The sequence below is a fragment of the Fusarium proliferatum genome (genome assembly GCF_900067095.1).
Source record: "Fusarium proliferatum ET1 genome assembly, contig: FPRO_scaffold006, whole genome shotgun sequence".
NCBI lineage: Eukaryota > Fungi > Ascomycota > Sordariomycetes > Hypocreales > Nectriaceae > Fusarium > Fusarium proliferatum.
Window position 1 is genome coordinate 2,841,665 of NW_022194795.1, and position 12,421 is coordinate 2,854,085.

General features: G+C 46.2%; 5 protein-coding genes across 5 annotated transcripts; 3 read left to right on the forward strand and 2 right to left on the reverse strand.

The window, feature by feature from the left end:
- Window positions 1–2,052: 2,052 nt before the first annotated feature.
- Window positions 2,053–2,382, reverse strand: FPRO_10007 (uncharacterized protein; the record flags this gene model as incomplete). The annotated part of the gene is made up of 1 exon (XM_031233459.1): window positions 2,053–2,382. The coding sequence occupies one exon, from the start codon at window positions 2,380–2,382 to the stop codon at window positions 2,053–2,055; it is 330 nt and encodes a 109-aa protein (XP_031083295.1).
- Window positions 2,383–3,272: 890 nt separating this feature from the next.
- On the forward strand, window positions 3,273–5,325 carry FPRO_10008 (uncharacterized protein; the record flags this gene model as incomplete). Its single annotated transcript, XM_031233461.1, has 2 exons — window positions 3,273–3,366; window positions 3,461–5,325. 2 exons carry the CDS (start codon window positions 3,273–3,275, stop codon window positions 5,323–5,325), a joined length of 1,959 nt encoding a protein of 652 aa, XP_031083296.1.
- A 1,311-nt stretch (window positions 5,326–6,636) lies between these two features.
- Window positions 6,637–6,990, forward strand: FPRO_10009 (uncharacterized protein; the record flags this gene model as incomplete). The annotated part of the gene is made up of 1 exon (XM_031233462.1): window positions 6,637–6,990. One exon carries the CDS (start codon window positions 6,637–6,639, stop codon window positions 6,988–6,990), a length of 354 nt encoding a protein of 117 aa, XP_031083297.1.
- Window positions 6,991–8,606: 1,616 nt separating this feature from the next.
- FPRO_10010 (uncharacterized protein) lies at window positions 8,607–9,056 on the forward strand (the record flags this gene model as incomplete). Its single annotated transcript, XM_031233463.1, has 1 exon — window positions 8,607–9,056. The coding sequence occupies one exon, from the start codon at window positions 8,607–8,609 to the stop codon at window positions 9,054–9,056; it is 450 nt and encodes a 149-aa protein (XP_031083298.1).
- Window positions 9,057–9,400: 344 nt separating this feature from the next.
- FPRO_10011 (uncharacterized protein) lies at window positions 9,401–11,487 on the reverse strand (the record flags this gene model as incomplete). Its single annotated transcript, XM_031233464.1, has 4 exons — window positions 9,401–10,417; window positions 10,469–11,189; window positions 11,268–11,371; window positions 11,446–11,487. 4 exons carry the CDS (start codon window positions 11,485–11,487, stop codon window positions 9,401–9,403), a joined length of 1,884 nt encoding a protein of 627 aa, XP_031083299.1.
- Window positions 11,488–12,421: the final 934 nt, after the last annotated feature.

The window sequence follows — 12,421 nt, forward strand, 5'->3', positions numbered from 1 at the left end:
AGTGAGACAACGATTCCGTATATCCGACTATCTTCCTGACTACTTCGAAATCAGACAGACTGAGATCATAGGTTACTAGTTAGGTGTCAGGGGCTTTCTGTCAAGTGGTGCATGAGACCAAAAGCGGAAAGCAATTCGTTGATGGCTCCAACTGGCCAGCTACAACTTTCATTTTCTTTGCATTCTAAAAGTTCATATCGAGAATCTCTAAAGTGTGAAAATGATTGACCCCAGTGCTACCCAGACAAGCAAGGCATACTCACAGATAACAGCATCTAGTGTAAGACATACCTAGTGACAGCCCGGCAAGGCTCGAGATTGATCAACAAAGAATTTTCCGCAGTCTGGGGATGTTGTCTCAGCGGTAAATAACACTTCTAGCTCGCAACTTAGACATTATATCAAAATGCCTGACCAATTGCTACAGCATGAAGCTGATAAGAGGATCAACTTAGATACAAACTTTGATGATTTTCGCAAGTTGTAAAGGTCTGTTGATTCCGCCATGGCGATTACTAAATACACGATTTCAGGTGAAAGTATCGCGAATATATTGTCAGAAACCTGAAAGTCGGATATAGCGTAAGGCACTTTGGAAACATCTGTGATTACATGGGTTGCGGAACCAGGAGTGAGCGTGCTAGGATTGGCCATTATAAGGTTCCAGGACTCAGGCAGAATCAAGGGTGACTTGCAAAATTTCAGGGCACCACCAAAGTCATGGTTTGGGTAGAGGAAGTTGGAATAGAAGTTCTGCGATATGTTTCCGCTCAGTCTGGCTATAATTTAACAAGGAAATCTTTCGGAGTAACAGCTGCCAGCAGGATTCGTGAAAAGCAAATGTCTATGTCCCAGTCGATGGTGAATAGTTGAGACAATGCCATGCCAAATAATATTCTTGGCTAATGTATGATATAGTATGGTCGCTGCTCGCCAAAAAAGAACTTGCATCGAAATAGCCAACACCAGTGAGTGTTACTGTTGACAATCCTCCATGAGATGATACTGCGACAGAGTAAGCATCTGGAACGACAGGAATAAGGCTCACACGAACCTTCACTGATCGCGGATTTCTTGCTTCTCATCGAGCCGCTAAGGAGGGTTATAATGCAACATGAGCTATAACCGAACCATGGAATTTCGAAAGATGACTCCGCCAGGAGAAGACGAAGAGAAGTTCTCCCGGCATACCGTCTTCTAACCAACTGTGATGCCCATCCCAGCGATACTTGCTAGGGTTGAGGTAAACGCCGATTTTCACTTAGTTTTCTTTGCATGCAAACAGCTGATCACTTTGTAATCTTGCAGCCAAGTTTAGGGGCTATCTAATTGCTTAGCATACAGTACGTATATAGCAGAGATTCTATAGTTCCTACCCTCTTATGAGCTTTGGTAACATACTGATGCAGAAAAATATAGCTCACTTAGTTTCTTTAATAGTTAAGAAATAATATATAATATGCCTGCTAGTTTTTAGTATGGTAACAGTTGCTTTACTTCGGTTATGCTAGCCGGTATATAAGGTATAGGTGTGTTAATAGGTCTTTCTGGGTGGATAAGGGGGCTTGATAATATTGCTTGTCTTTCCTTTGAGTTCTGGGTCGCGATGACGTGAAGACCTGGTAGTGTGAATCTTGTCCATACGGCTGGGCTGGTCCTATGACTATCTCAAGAGCCGAGGGTCAATGATAAAGAAGATAGACGCTAGTAGAAACCATTTCTAAAGGAGATATTTGACCAGCCTCGGAATCGCGTATTATCGCGAAAGCAAGCCAATGGCATGTAAGCTGTACCACCCCATAATCAACCTACAGTGAATTGTTTATGCATTTGCGCATAATCCCATCCACCAGATCTGGCTCTCTCCATAGCTTTCTCAAATGTGCACCGATCCGTAGCACTACCAAGGTCTAATTGCCAGTATCTTGGCGTCAAAGATGTTGTTGTTTTTTCGCCCCTCCATTCATAGATTTGAACTTTGGTTCCGATAGCAACAGCCCCAAACATCGTCCATGATCCATGGGGATTATTATCCCGCAGGTAGTTCTTCAGTTAATCGGCAGCTAATGTCCAGCCCTCACCGGTATCGTGTTCCCAGCTCTTGCATTGAGCAACGAAGATTTCGTGCTCTTGAAATTCGCCCGAGGGTTTTGCCCAGACATACTGAACTTTTACAAGGATGGCGTCGGGTTCTTTCTTATGAGGCGAACCGAGTGTTTTATAGGCAATCTTATGCGCCTTTTCGCCGAGGGCTGGAAACCAAGTGCTTAAGATAGTGGTCCAAAGAATCTGGATGGGCTGTACGTCGACGGCTTTCTCTGCTGAGAAATAGCTGCTCATGAACCCGATGTTGTGAGCATTGAAAACGAGTCCATCATACATATTGCCTGATAGTAACGTGATATCGAAAGATGTCAGATGCTTGATTCAGAGTATTTTTTAAAAGGTCCAGGATATTGTTTCGACGTAGAGATGTCTAATCGACACGGTGTGAAGGACGTCACAGACGCTTAGGAAGTTCGAAGGTTGAGGAGTTCCAGTTTATGCCTGAGGCACCTGATTATCCAATCAACTCCCAGCTCAGCATGAAGTCAAGGTTGGAGCTCAACCTTTGAACAAATCGGGTCAGCTACGGAGTACAAATGATTTGACATACATAGGAGTCAACTTTTTTTGTCTCGTTACTTTCCTACTCTGAGGTCCTTTCGGTATCGTCGGAACCGTCAAAGCCATCAAACCCTTGTACGAATCGCCTAACGATCCATGTAGCCACAAGGCAAACGGCCTGATCCCAGCACGTTGCCAAACAGGGGCTCAAAGAGATCCACTGTCTAAACGGACAGTCATCTCAAAGCATCAAATGATACTTGACGTTCCCTTGAATTGCAAGACGGTTATCATTTGTGGATATTAAAATTTAGGAGATTAATCCAATATAAATTATCCTTTGCATTGCACGTACTAACATTGGTAACTTCGACGCTGTCAAAACTTAAGCTTGTCTCTCGCTTAACTTTTAAGATTGCTTCCTCGCTTCTGACAGTTTAAACCCGCTAGTTCCAAGCTATTGAACAGACTATCGATTCTCATTTGAAAAAAAGAATCATGAGCTGAGAATTACAGGTGAGGTTCAGGAGTTTACTACTATGGAGATGCTTCTCGTTCTGTTTTTTATTTTCTTTCTCTTTTGCATCTGCTTTTAGACTTGTGCTTCATACCTTTCCCCTCGGTCTTTACAAGTGTCGCTCGTTACAAGTCTCTCGTTCAACATCATGCATTTCAAAGGAATTTCGTCAGTGGCTTTGAGCTTGTTGGTGGCGCAGTCAGCCGTTGCAAGCCCGTGTAAACCGGTTCCCTCCCGTGCCAGTAAGTTCGAGCCAATATTGAGTTGGCTATGCTAGTGCCAAGCCACTGGGAATAACTTCATTGTCAGACGAAATGTCTTACTAATTGTGATTAGGCTCAACTATCTTGACTACTGCCTCAGAGTCTATGATATCTATCTCTGCACCGTCTTCTACAGGTTCTGAAACTATTGTCTTAGAGACAACCTCGACCGAGAGTGAGGCTGTTACTACCGTGGAGACGAGTGTCGCAGGTGCTGTTACAACCACTGCGGTTACCATCGATACAGCCATTACCAGCGCGAAGTCATCTACAGAGATTGAAGCTTCTTCCAATGCGATTGGGACAAGTACACTCGCCACTAAGGCTACGACTGTAGCTGAAGGCAGTACTTCCATGGTTGATGACACCACGACTATTGTTGTCTCCTCAGCTGCCGAAAGCGCCACCACCACCACCGAAACAACTAAGGCTGAGGCAGTCACTGAAACTTCGGGTGCTATTGACACCACCGCAACTACCGCAAAGACAATACCAGGGGCTGAAATTACGACTAGTGCAGTTGGTGCGACTACTACCTTAGCTGAAACATCACCAGCATCTACATATGGCACGACAGTCGGTGTCGAGGAGAGCACGGCATTAGCATCTGAGGATGTTACAACAACAACCACGACCAAGGATCCAGCTACGTCCGTCTCTGTGGATAGCACGACGACCGCTGAGGGGATATCAACGACTACCGATGGCACCACCTCCTCTGACCGCAAAACAACAACACAGGATTCTACTACCTTGGTCGAAAGCAGCACTATAACCTCTGATGACAGAACCACTACCATTGCAACTTTATCCGAAGTCAATACTACTACAAAGTCTGACGACGTCGCGAGCACAAATCAGGACACTACGACTACTGCGGTGACTACCTCTGAGAGCGGCACCGTAACTACCACTGTCTCATCGGAATACAGCACTGAAACGGCTGATACTAGCACAACAACAGGAACTGATGGGATTGCGCTCACTACCACGGCTTCATCCGGAGACAGCAGTACGGCGACCAAGGATAGCACAACTGTCATGACTACTTCATCAGAGGGTAGTACAGAAACATCTGGACTGGGACTGGGCACAACAACTTCTAGTGACAGGACTACTACTGTCACAACTTCATCTGATGGGAGCGCTACTGCCATTGTTACTTCATCAAAGGAGAACAGTGCATCAACTGATGGAATGACAACTACAGCTGCTGCTGCGGAGAGTAGCACTACGAGTTCTACAGAAGGTACTACAACAGCTGAACAGAGCACTACAACGACTGATGGGATCACCACCACGACTGTCGAGACAACTACCGCAGCGGGCACAACCACCACTGGCTGTCCTCCTCCAACCACCGTCCTCGTAAACCCTACACCTCTATTCACCTCAGGAGATTTCCACATGGATGAATACGACACCGTTCACCTCCCTTTCCCAGTCGGCATATATGGCCACCTCTCAGACACAGTGTATATTAGTACAATCGGGATGTTGACCTTTGAAGCTCCAGAGAACTTCTACACCGGGAACTACGAGCTGCCCTTTACTACATACTACCCATCAGTGGCTATCTTCCCATACTGGATCGAGTATATGTATATCATGTCCTCTGTTTGCAACTCAGGCATCTCATACGAGGTTCACCAGACGTCCAGGGGCCAGACGTTCACTGTTGAGTACACCATGGCTGTGCTACGTGATGATGCTTCTACACCAACGATTCACTTCACTGTTAGCTTGTATAAAGATCATCCCGGGGTGGTGAGATTCGTATACTATCACACTTATGCTGCTGACCACCCGACTATTGGTGTTCAAGCTGGCGACGAGTCTTACTCGCAGTACTCTTTTGGCATAGCAATGCCGGAGAACTCCTACGTCGAGATTGATACGAGCAGTGGAGATGCTTTCACGAGTAGTGGCCAGCTATGATGAGAATACAGAGTTTGTATAGAGTGACAAAATAGCAGTATAGCATAATTCATCCATAGAGGTAATAATTAATCTATCTAGGAGCTAGCATGACGTCCCTCCATAGTATCGCAAGATATCAGAGTTGCAGTATTCATTTCCATGGTCAAGAAACGTCTTCTCATATAGCAACCAGTTAAGTAGAGAAGACCAGCTACCTCGAATCTGCGAGTATGGAAACATTAGACTGGTGTTCTGAGCTCCTGATCGAAAGGCAGGGATTGACCGATACCGGAAATTATCAAGCCTGCTCCCCGACGAGCAAAGCCGAGATCCCCCCTTGGCGTTCAGACTATGGATAGCATCCTACCACTGGGTCTAATCGCATAATCGCAAAGCCCCATTGACGTGCGCAACCAACTTCTCAGAATCGTCGCGAACCCGTTGGGAGACGGCAATGTGGGCCTGTCCCTGAGACACCGGCAGCTCGACGGCACACAAGTTCCTTACAGGTTTCAGCCTGCCCCGTTCCTCCGCCATTTCCCTTGCGATAAGTTCACCATTGGGACACCCTCTCGGTGACTTATGAATTATGACTCAATTTGTGCAGCTTTGAACCATTTTCTTAAATCGCCCCTTCTGTTGTAGTTTCATGAACCACGTCAAGGCTCTGAGGCGGGCTTTGGAAAGCTAACGGTAGGTGGAGCTTTTGGTTGATATTGTGGTCAACAACGAATGGTGCTTGGTGGCAAATGTCTTGGTGGAAAAATCGCCTGAGGTCGGCCAGTCTTACCGGTGACTCCCTCACCGAGGCGGTAATCAATAATATAATGCCTCAATCGTAAAATCTTCCTTGACTGTGGTGATGTTGTGCATAGAGTGAAACTAACTAATTAGGCTGATTACAGTAACTTAATAGGAAATAAATAGATCTTAAGACGGCAGGTAAATTCCTTACAAATCGGTAATATATGTCTAGGAATAGGTGGGAACCCAACCGTAGTTTCTGGTATGTACGATGGAATTTGTCTCTGCTATAGACTTATTTCAATTCCAGAAAGACGCCATCTTGCCATCCATACTCATTGAATTAACAAGTCGCGACCTAGTAATATGGATATCGGCGTTATTAATGCTATTACTTTAAAACTATATGACGTAACAGGCTGCCTCTACTAATATTATTAAATAATCTCCAGTAATAGGAAATAATTTGCATTAAAATTGCCGTAACATATAAAAAGGATCTAAAGGTATACTGCTACTTTTTTATAACATTCTCCTTAAGCTACCCTGTCTATCTTTAATAAATATTCTACACAAAATCTCACTATGTTATTCTTACAAATTTGGTTGGCTACTATGGTGAGCGTAACCATAGCTGCACCGATGGCAAATGAAATGCTAGATGTCTCCCCCCTCGACAGCAGAGACGACAATAGCGTTAGCGGCTTTAGCCGTCGCCGCTATACTCCAACCTTCAGTGCCCGTCAAGAACCACCAGAAGACGACCCGCGGAAGGCCATAGACCCGCAAAAGATATGTGAGGACTGTAACTGCTGGCTTAACGCATACTATTTGCCACTTCCTGGCCCTGGGAGGTGCCCAGCAGGTAAATGCCACAAATGCAGTGGACACAGCCTATCGAAAGCTTTGCAATCAACGGACCACGTCATGTTAGTTTAAACATTCTCTTTATTATTAGTATGACTTGCATTCAGGACTTGTGGCTAACAGCTTAAATTAGAGACGGGAATTCCTTGACAAAAGAACTATCCTCTCTCGGCCGGATTACGCTCTCAGCCACAGGTCTCAGCGGCAAATAACACTTCTAGCTCACAACTTAGACATTATACCAAGATGTCTGACCAATTGCTACAGCATAAGGCTGATAAGAGGAAAACCTAGATGATGACCCTTTGGCCGACCATCTAGACAAAAGAACATTGTATTCAGGAAGATATTTATTTGAGGAGTAGTAAAGATTAGATTTAATATTAGAAAATTTAAGTTTGAATTTGTGAGAGGATAGGAATTGGCTTCTGCCATGCCCAAGTCTCTTTGTCCTTTAGGATCAAGGGTTAGAGTTTTCTTGCCTCCCCTATCCTCAATATTACACGATACTTATGTTTCATCGACAATATTGCCTCCCTGTTTTGTATCAGAATCAACTCTCAACAACATGGCAAAAGGGTCATCTGATCTAGAGATATCGGCATTGCTCAGTACAGCAGCGGCCGACTGCAAGGTATCAAAGATATAAGCCCTGTCTCTCAATCTGCAGGATCATCAGTATCAGCCCGAGGGCCCGCTCTGTTTTGCCAATCAACCAATCGCCACTGTAAACCCTGTCAGTCAGCGGAAACTGTTGTGCGTTTCCGAATCGACCCTTTTCCGTATTTGGTATGGCAGGTTATATTACGATGCGGATCGTGCGCGTAGATAGAGATGCGTATCAAGCTTGTTTTAAGGTGTATCATTTAATTGATAGTCAAAGTTTATGACACTTAAGCATAATTAAACCTTTGGAGGCAGTTTTGTCTATAGATTTATAGGTACTGTTATGTCCATTGCTAATCACTTCTCGAGCATGATCTTATTTGAATTGACTGATGGTTTGTTGCTTGACCTGTGAGTATTCAACTTGATATCCCGAACTTATTTGCCGCTGATGATCAGATTGCCCCCGTACTGTCATCCAGACCTGATAAGTGTCAGATGCAAATACTACCTTCTCAATTGATTCAAAGCAAAGTCTTGGTCAGCAGAAGAACTTCTGTAGTTTTCGTCTAGTCCCCATTCTCTTCCCGCCGAAGGATTCCTTGGCAACATAAATCCCATCAACCCGCCACAAAGAACCTTATGAATAACCTCACATTTGGCCCCCAATTTAGTCTCGATCAGTCGATACTTATCGAATACGACGCTGAGCATCTCCAATACCATGGTTACGACAACTGCAGAGCCAATGCTATGGTAACAGTGAATGCAGAGGCGGATTGACGTTGCTTCACCTGCCATTTTGGGCCTAGACGCTAGGCAAAAGGAGCTCAGGGAGCAAAAGTGCCAGACTTATCACTGGACCGACTTCCGAAAATGTGTAAAGAAGCTTATTTTGGATACATCTTTCTAGGATCTTTTGATCGGGCTATCGCATTGACTGTGGAGGTTGGAATATCGCGGTGTCGATCGAGTATAAAAGAACAAGACTTTGGCATTCGAATATCAGTTCCTCTCAACTCAGAAACATCAATCAAACCAAGAACAAATATCTTCTCTCTGAGAACTAATCAACCGCAAAAATGAAGTTCCTCCCCCTCGCAGTCGCCCTCTTCGCAACCCTCACCGTCGCCGCCCCCTCCTCACCCAGCGACATCCAAGCCCGCTCATGCGTCTGCAAGAAGGTCGGCGACGACTGGATCTGCACCGGCACAAAGTGCTACGACAAGGTGAAGCGCGACCTCGTCCCTCGCCAGTGCTCGTGCCACAAGGTCGGCGACGAGTGGCTCTGCGGTGGACCCAAGTGCCCCCGCGATCTTCCCGAGGAGAACAAGCTTGAGAAGAGACAGTGTTCGTGCCACAAGGTTGGAGACGAGTGGCTGTGCGGTGGTCCCAAGTGCCCGAGAAGTCTGCCGGCTGAGGAGAGCGGGCTGGAGAAGAGGCAGTGTTCTTGTAAGAAGGTTGCTGGTGAGTGGATTTGCAGTGGACGTAAGTGTCCCCGGGATTTGTCGCACCTTATGGGTGAGGAGTAAGCTCTTGTGGAATGGAGACATAGCGTCGAGTAAGTATCGTCTTCATGGATAAGCTTTGTTCAGAGTCTGACACATTCTTAGACCCATTTGTTATTGCCAAGCTGGAACCATCCGGTCGATCATCAGTTAAATCCACCTATGCAATATTGGGGCCTTGGCAAGAACTAGTTTAAGGTGCAATCACAGATAGTATCACACGAATATATGACTTAAAAACTGAAACGTACCCACTTGTGCTTGATATAAAGGCAGGTGAAAGACGTGCCCTAGCTCGTGAGACAATCATCCCAACTACCAGCGTAAAATCGAGCACCTTCTCAATCGTGTATTCTTTGATTGTGCTACTATGTATGAATGATATCAAGATCATGCTCTCTCTCGCCCCGTTTGACCTTCCATGCCGCACTATGACTTAATCGTACAAGCTCCATAACATACTCACTAATCTCCTGGATATGCTCAATCTCCTCCATCGGAAGCCTGTTAGAAGGAATTTTGCGCGTGATCTTGCTTATCGACGATAAGATATGCAAATCGTTATCTGCCGAAGAACCAAGCGGGTGAATCAGGATGTTCATGAAGAGTGGCATCGCAGCCATGGGTGCATAGTGCGATACTATCCACAATGCGTCTTCTTCCCAGAGTTCCACTATCTGATCCAGGATTCGGAAGATGGACCGACTTGCTTCGATGGAAAGATCAGCGCTGGAGTGGACTACGCTGTGGAGATCATCTGGAAGATTCTCCTCCAAATCGCCGCATTTTCGAACCAGTGTATGGATGTTGATGATGGTGAAGAGGTAATCGAGCTGCAGGTTTATGAAATATGTCCTTTCTTTCATCCGATCTCTCTCATTCAAAGATGCAGGGATTCCAAACACCAAATCTGATGAGATGGACAACCGCGGTCGATAGCTTGCACTGATTGATAAGCGCCATTCTTCAAGCTCATCGTCAAGCTGTCGAACATGCGCGAGAAGTTCACCCTCCGTGTACTTGAACGCTCGTGGAGAACATAGAATGTTGCTTGCGTTTTCCTTGATTCTCGCGAGGTTTGTATCTCGCGGAAGGCTGTGGTACCATAGCGTCTGATCTTCAGCATCACTTATATCGCAGTGATCTGAAGTAAGTAGTGGCGGTTTATCTGTTCGGAGAGACATATCCTTGTCGTAACAGTAACAAATCCAGAACAACCTTCTGGTGTGAAGCCGTGTTTGGTCGTCGAATGTTGGAATGTGTTGGGGGAAGATTGCTGGTCGTGATAAAGGGAAATGGCCGCCAAGATCGCATACCATGCGACAGGCGCTAGCGAAAGTGACAGCTGCTTCACGGCATTGCCCTCGTGTCTTATAGCTTGCCCACTGATTTTTTCAGCCTCTCTCACGATACTTGGTCGCTATCACATCACTTACCAGAAGAAGAGTTCCCTGCAAGCTATCCAAGCTGGTAATACCACCCACGACACCCAACAATCTCGACGCCTCACTCACACAATCCCTCGGCTCAAAAGAAAACCCCAAATGCTGAGCATCAGTCGTTCTAACAACAAGAGCAATCATAGCCCAAAGACAAGCTTCAGCGGGCACCCTCCTCCCCAAATCAACAACCCCCTCGTCAAAAGCCCTCCCAATCGTCCCCTCAAAGAGGCCTCTCTCCAAAAACGGAAAGATAACGGCTGTTTTAGACTTGAAAAATAACTCAACGACATGCGCGCAGATAGCTCTAGGGGGCAGAACCCTCGGTGTTTCAGAAAATGAAACAGAGCCAAGCGACGGCGCAGGATTACCGAAAATGTCAAAGTTCTCAAGAAATACACGCTCCCCTGCACCGTCCGAGATCCACTGCCAGCCACGATCTGAGAGAATGCCTATTCCTTTGAAATACCAGTTTGTGCCGATGTGGCAGCGACATAGTTTGTAAACGGCCTTGGGGCGTGTTGAAGGCGATACGCCAATCGGACTTATCACCGGCTGGCGAGTGATAGGGGAGGAAGCGAAGCGAAGACTTGCTGGTTCAGACCATGGCGAGGGGCCTCCAACGGACATGCTTGTGCTATTCGTCAATGCCGTCTGAAGCGCCTCCTCGAGCGTTTCCACGCGGCGCGATAGTTCCTGGACGACATCGGAAGTAGTTCTGAAAGGGGTCAGTCTGAAGCACCCAATGGAACGGTCCAGCCTTGGCTGTCACAGTAAATTAAAAAAACAAGCTTACCTTTTGTTTGGGTCCTTCTGGATCACTCTATCAAAGGTGCATGTGAGCCCCTGGCTGTCGCACCAGTCACATGGATCACCTTGTGTTTTGATCAGGCATTGAATCTATAGCAAAGGATTATTATAAGTGCTGATGTCATTGTGAGAGAAGGGAGGGAAACAAAACATGTTTTTATTACCTTTCGCTTATAGCATGTGTCGCAGGCTCGTCGGGGAGGCATCGCGAGGGGGATGCAATGTAATCGGAGAGACGGAAGTGAGACGTGGGAGAGATTGACGGAGAGGCGGGTTTCCGTGGGGCAGAAAATGCAGTGTAATGTAATGTGTTGGTGCTAGACGTGTTCTAGTGCTGGCACGTGGATCTGCTGAATTACAGTGTTAGCGAGACAGGGATCAAGATCAAATCATTAGTGGTGTCTGGCGCATTTACCGCTGAGGCCGGAGAGGGGGACTTTTCCTCCTTGTCTCTCAATTGAAAGTGCAAAAGTGGTTGAAAAGGACAGAATAAGCTTGAAGCGTCCAGAGGAGTCGACGTTTCATCCCAATCCCCAAATCTCGATCTGTCAAAGCAGGCCTCCCAAGCTACAGGGTAGCATAAAGTGCTGTAACCTAAGGGCAAACCTTGGACCTGGGTTCGATCGGATCAGCGCTTCCAATTCCTTAACGTAATGCTGAACAATAAGCGAAATTTCTGATATTGCGGGGGGGATCTGATAATTACAACACATACCCGTCACTAAATAAGCTTGATTGGGCGGTATCGTCGAGGGAGGCTGTGCAGATGCGGCAGAAACAAGATCAAGCTGTGGTCAGAGCTCCAATCTTTGATTTCCGTCTCCGATTACATAACCAACTACCCTCTAGCGCCACTGAAGTTCATTGGCTGGGAAAAAGAGCTCCCCTGCTCACGGGCGCAGATCTTAGCTTCATTAAGATCTCGGACTTCCGCTGCCCGATGATATAAGCACTTGTTTCGTTTATCAGATCTTTTAGAGTTGATCCATTGGTGGGACTGTACACCTCTTGTTGGTACCGACAACAGCTCCCCTGTAGCTCCTCAAACTAAGCTTTTAAACGTAGACGCGGTAGAATGATGTTAGCTGGGTGATGGACATTAGATATAAAGTGAAAAAACCCCACGGACTCAAGCACCAT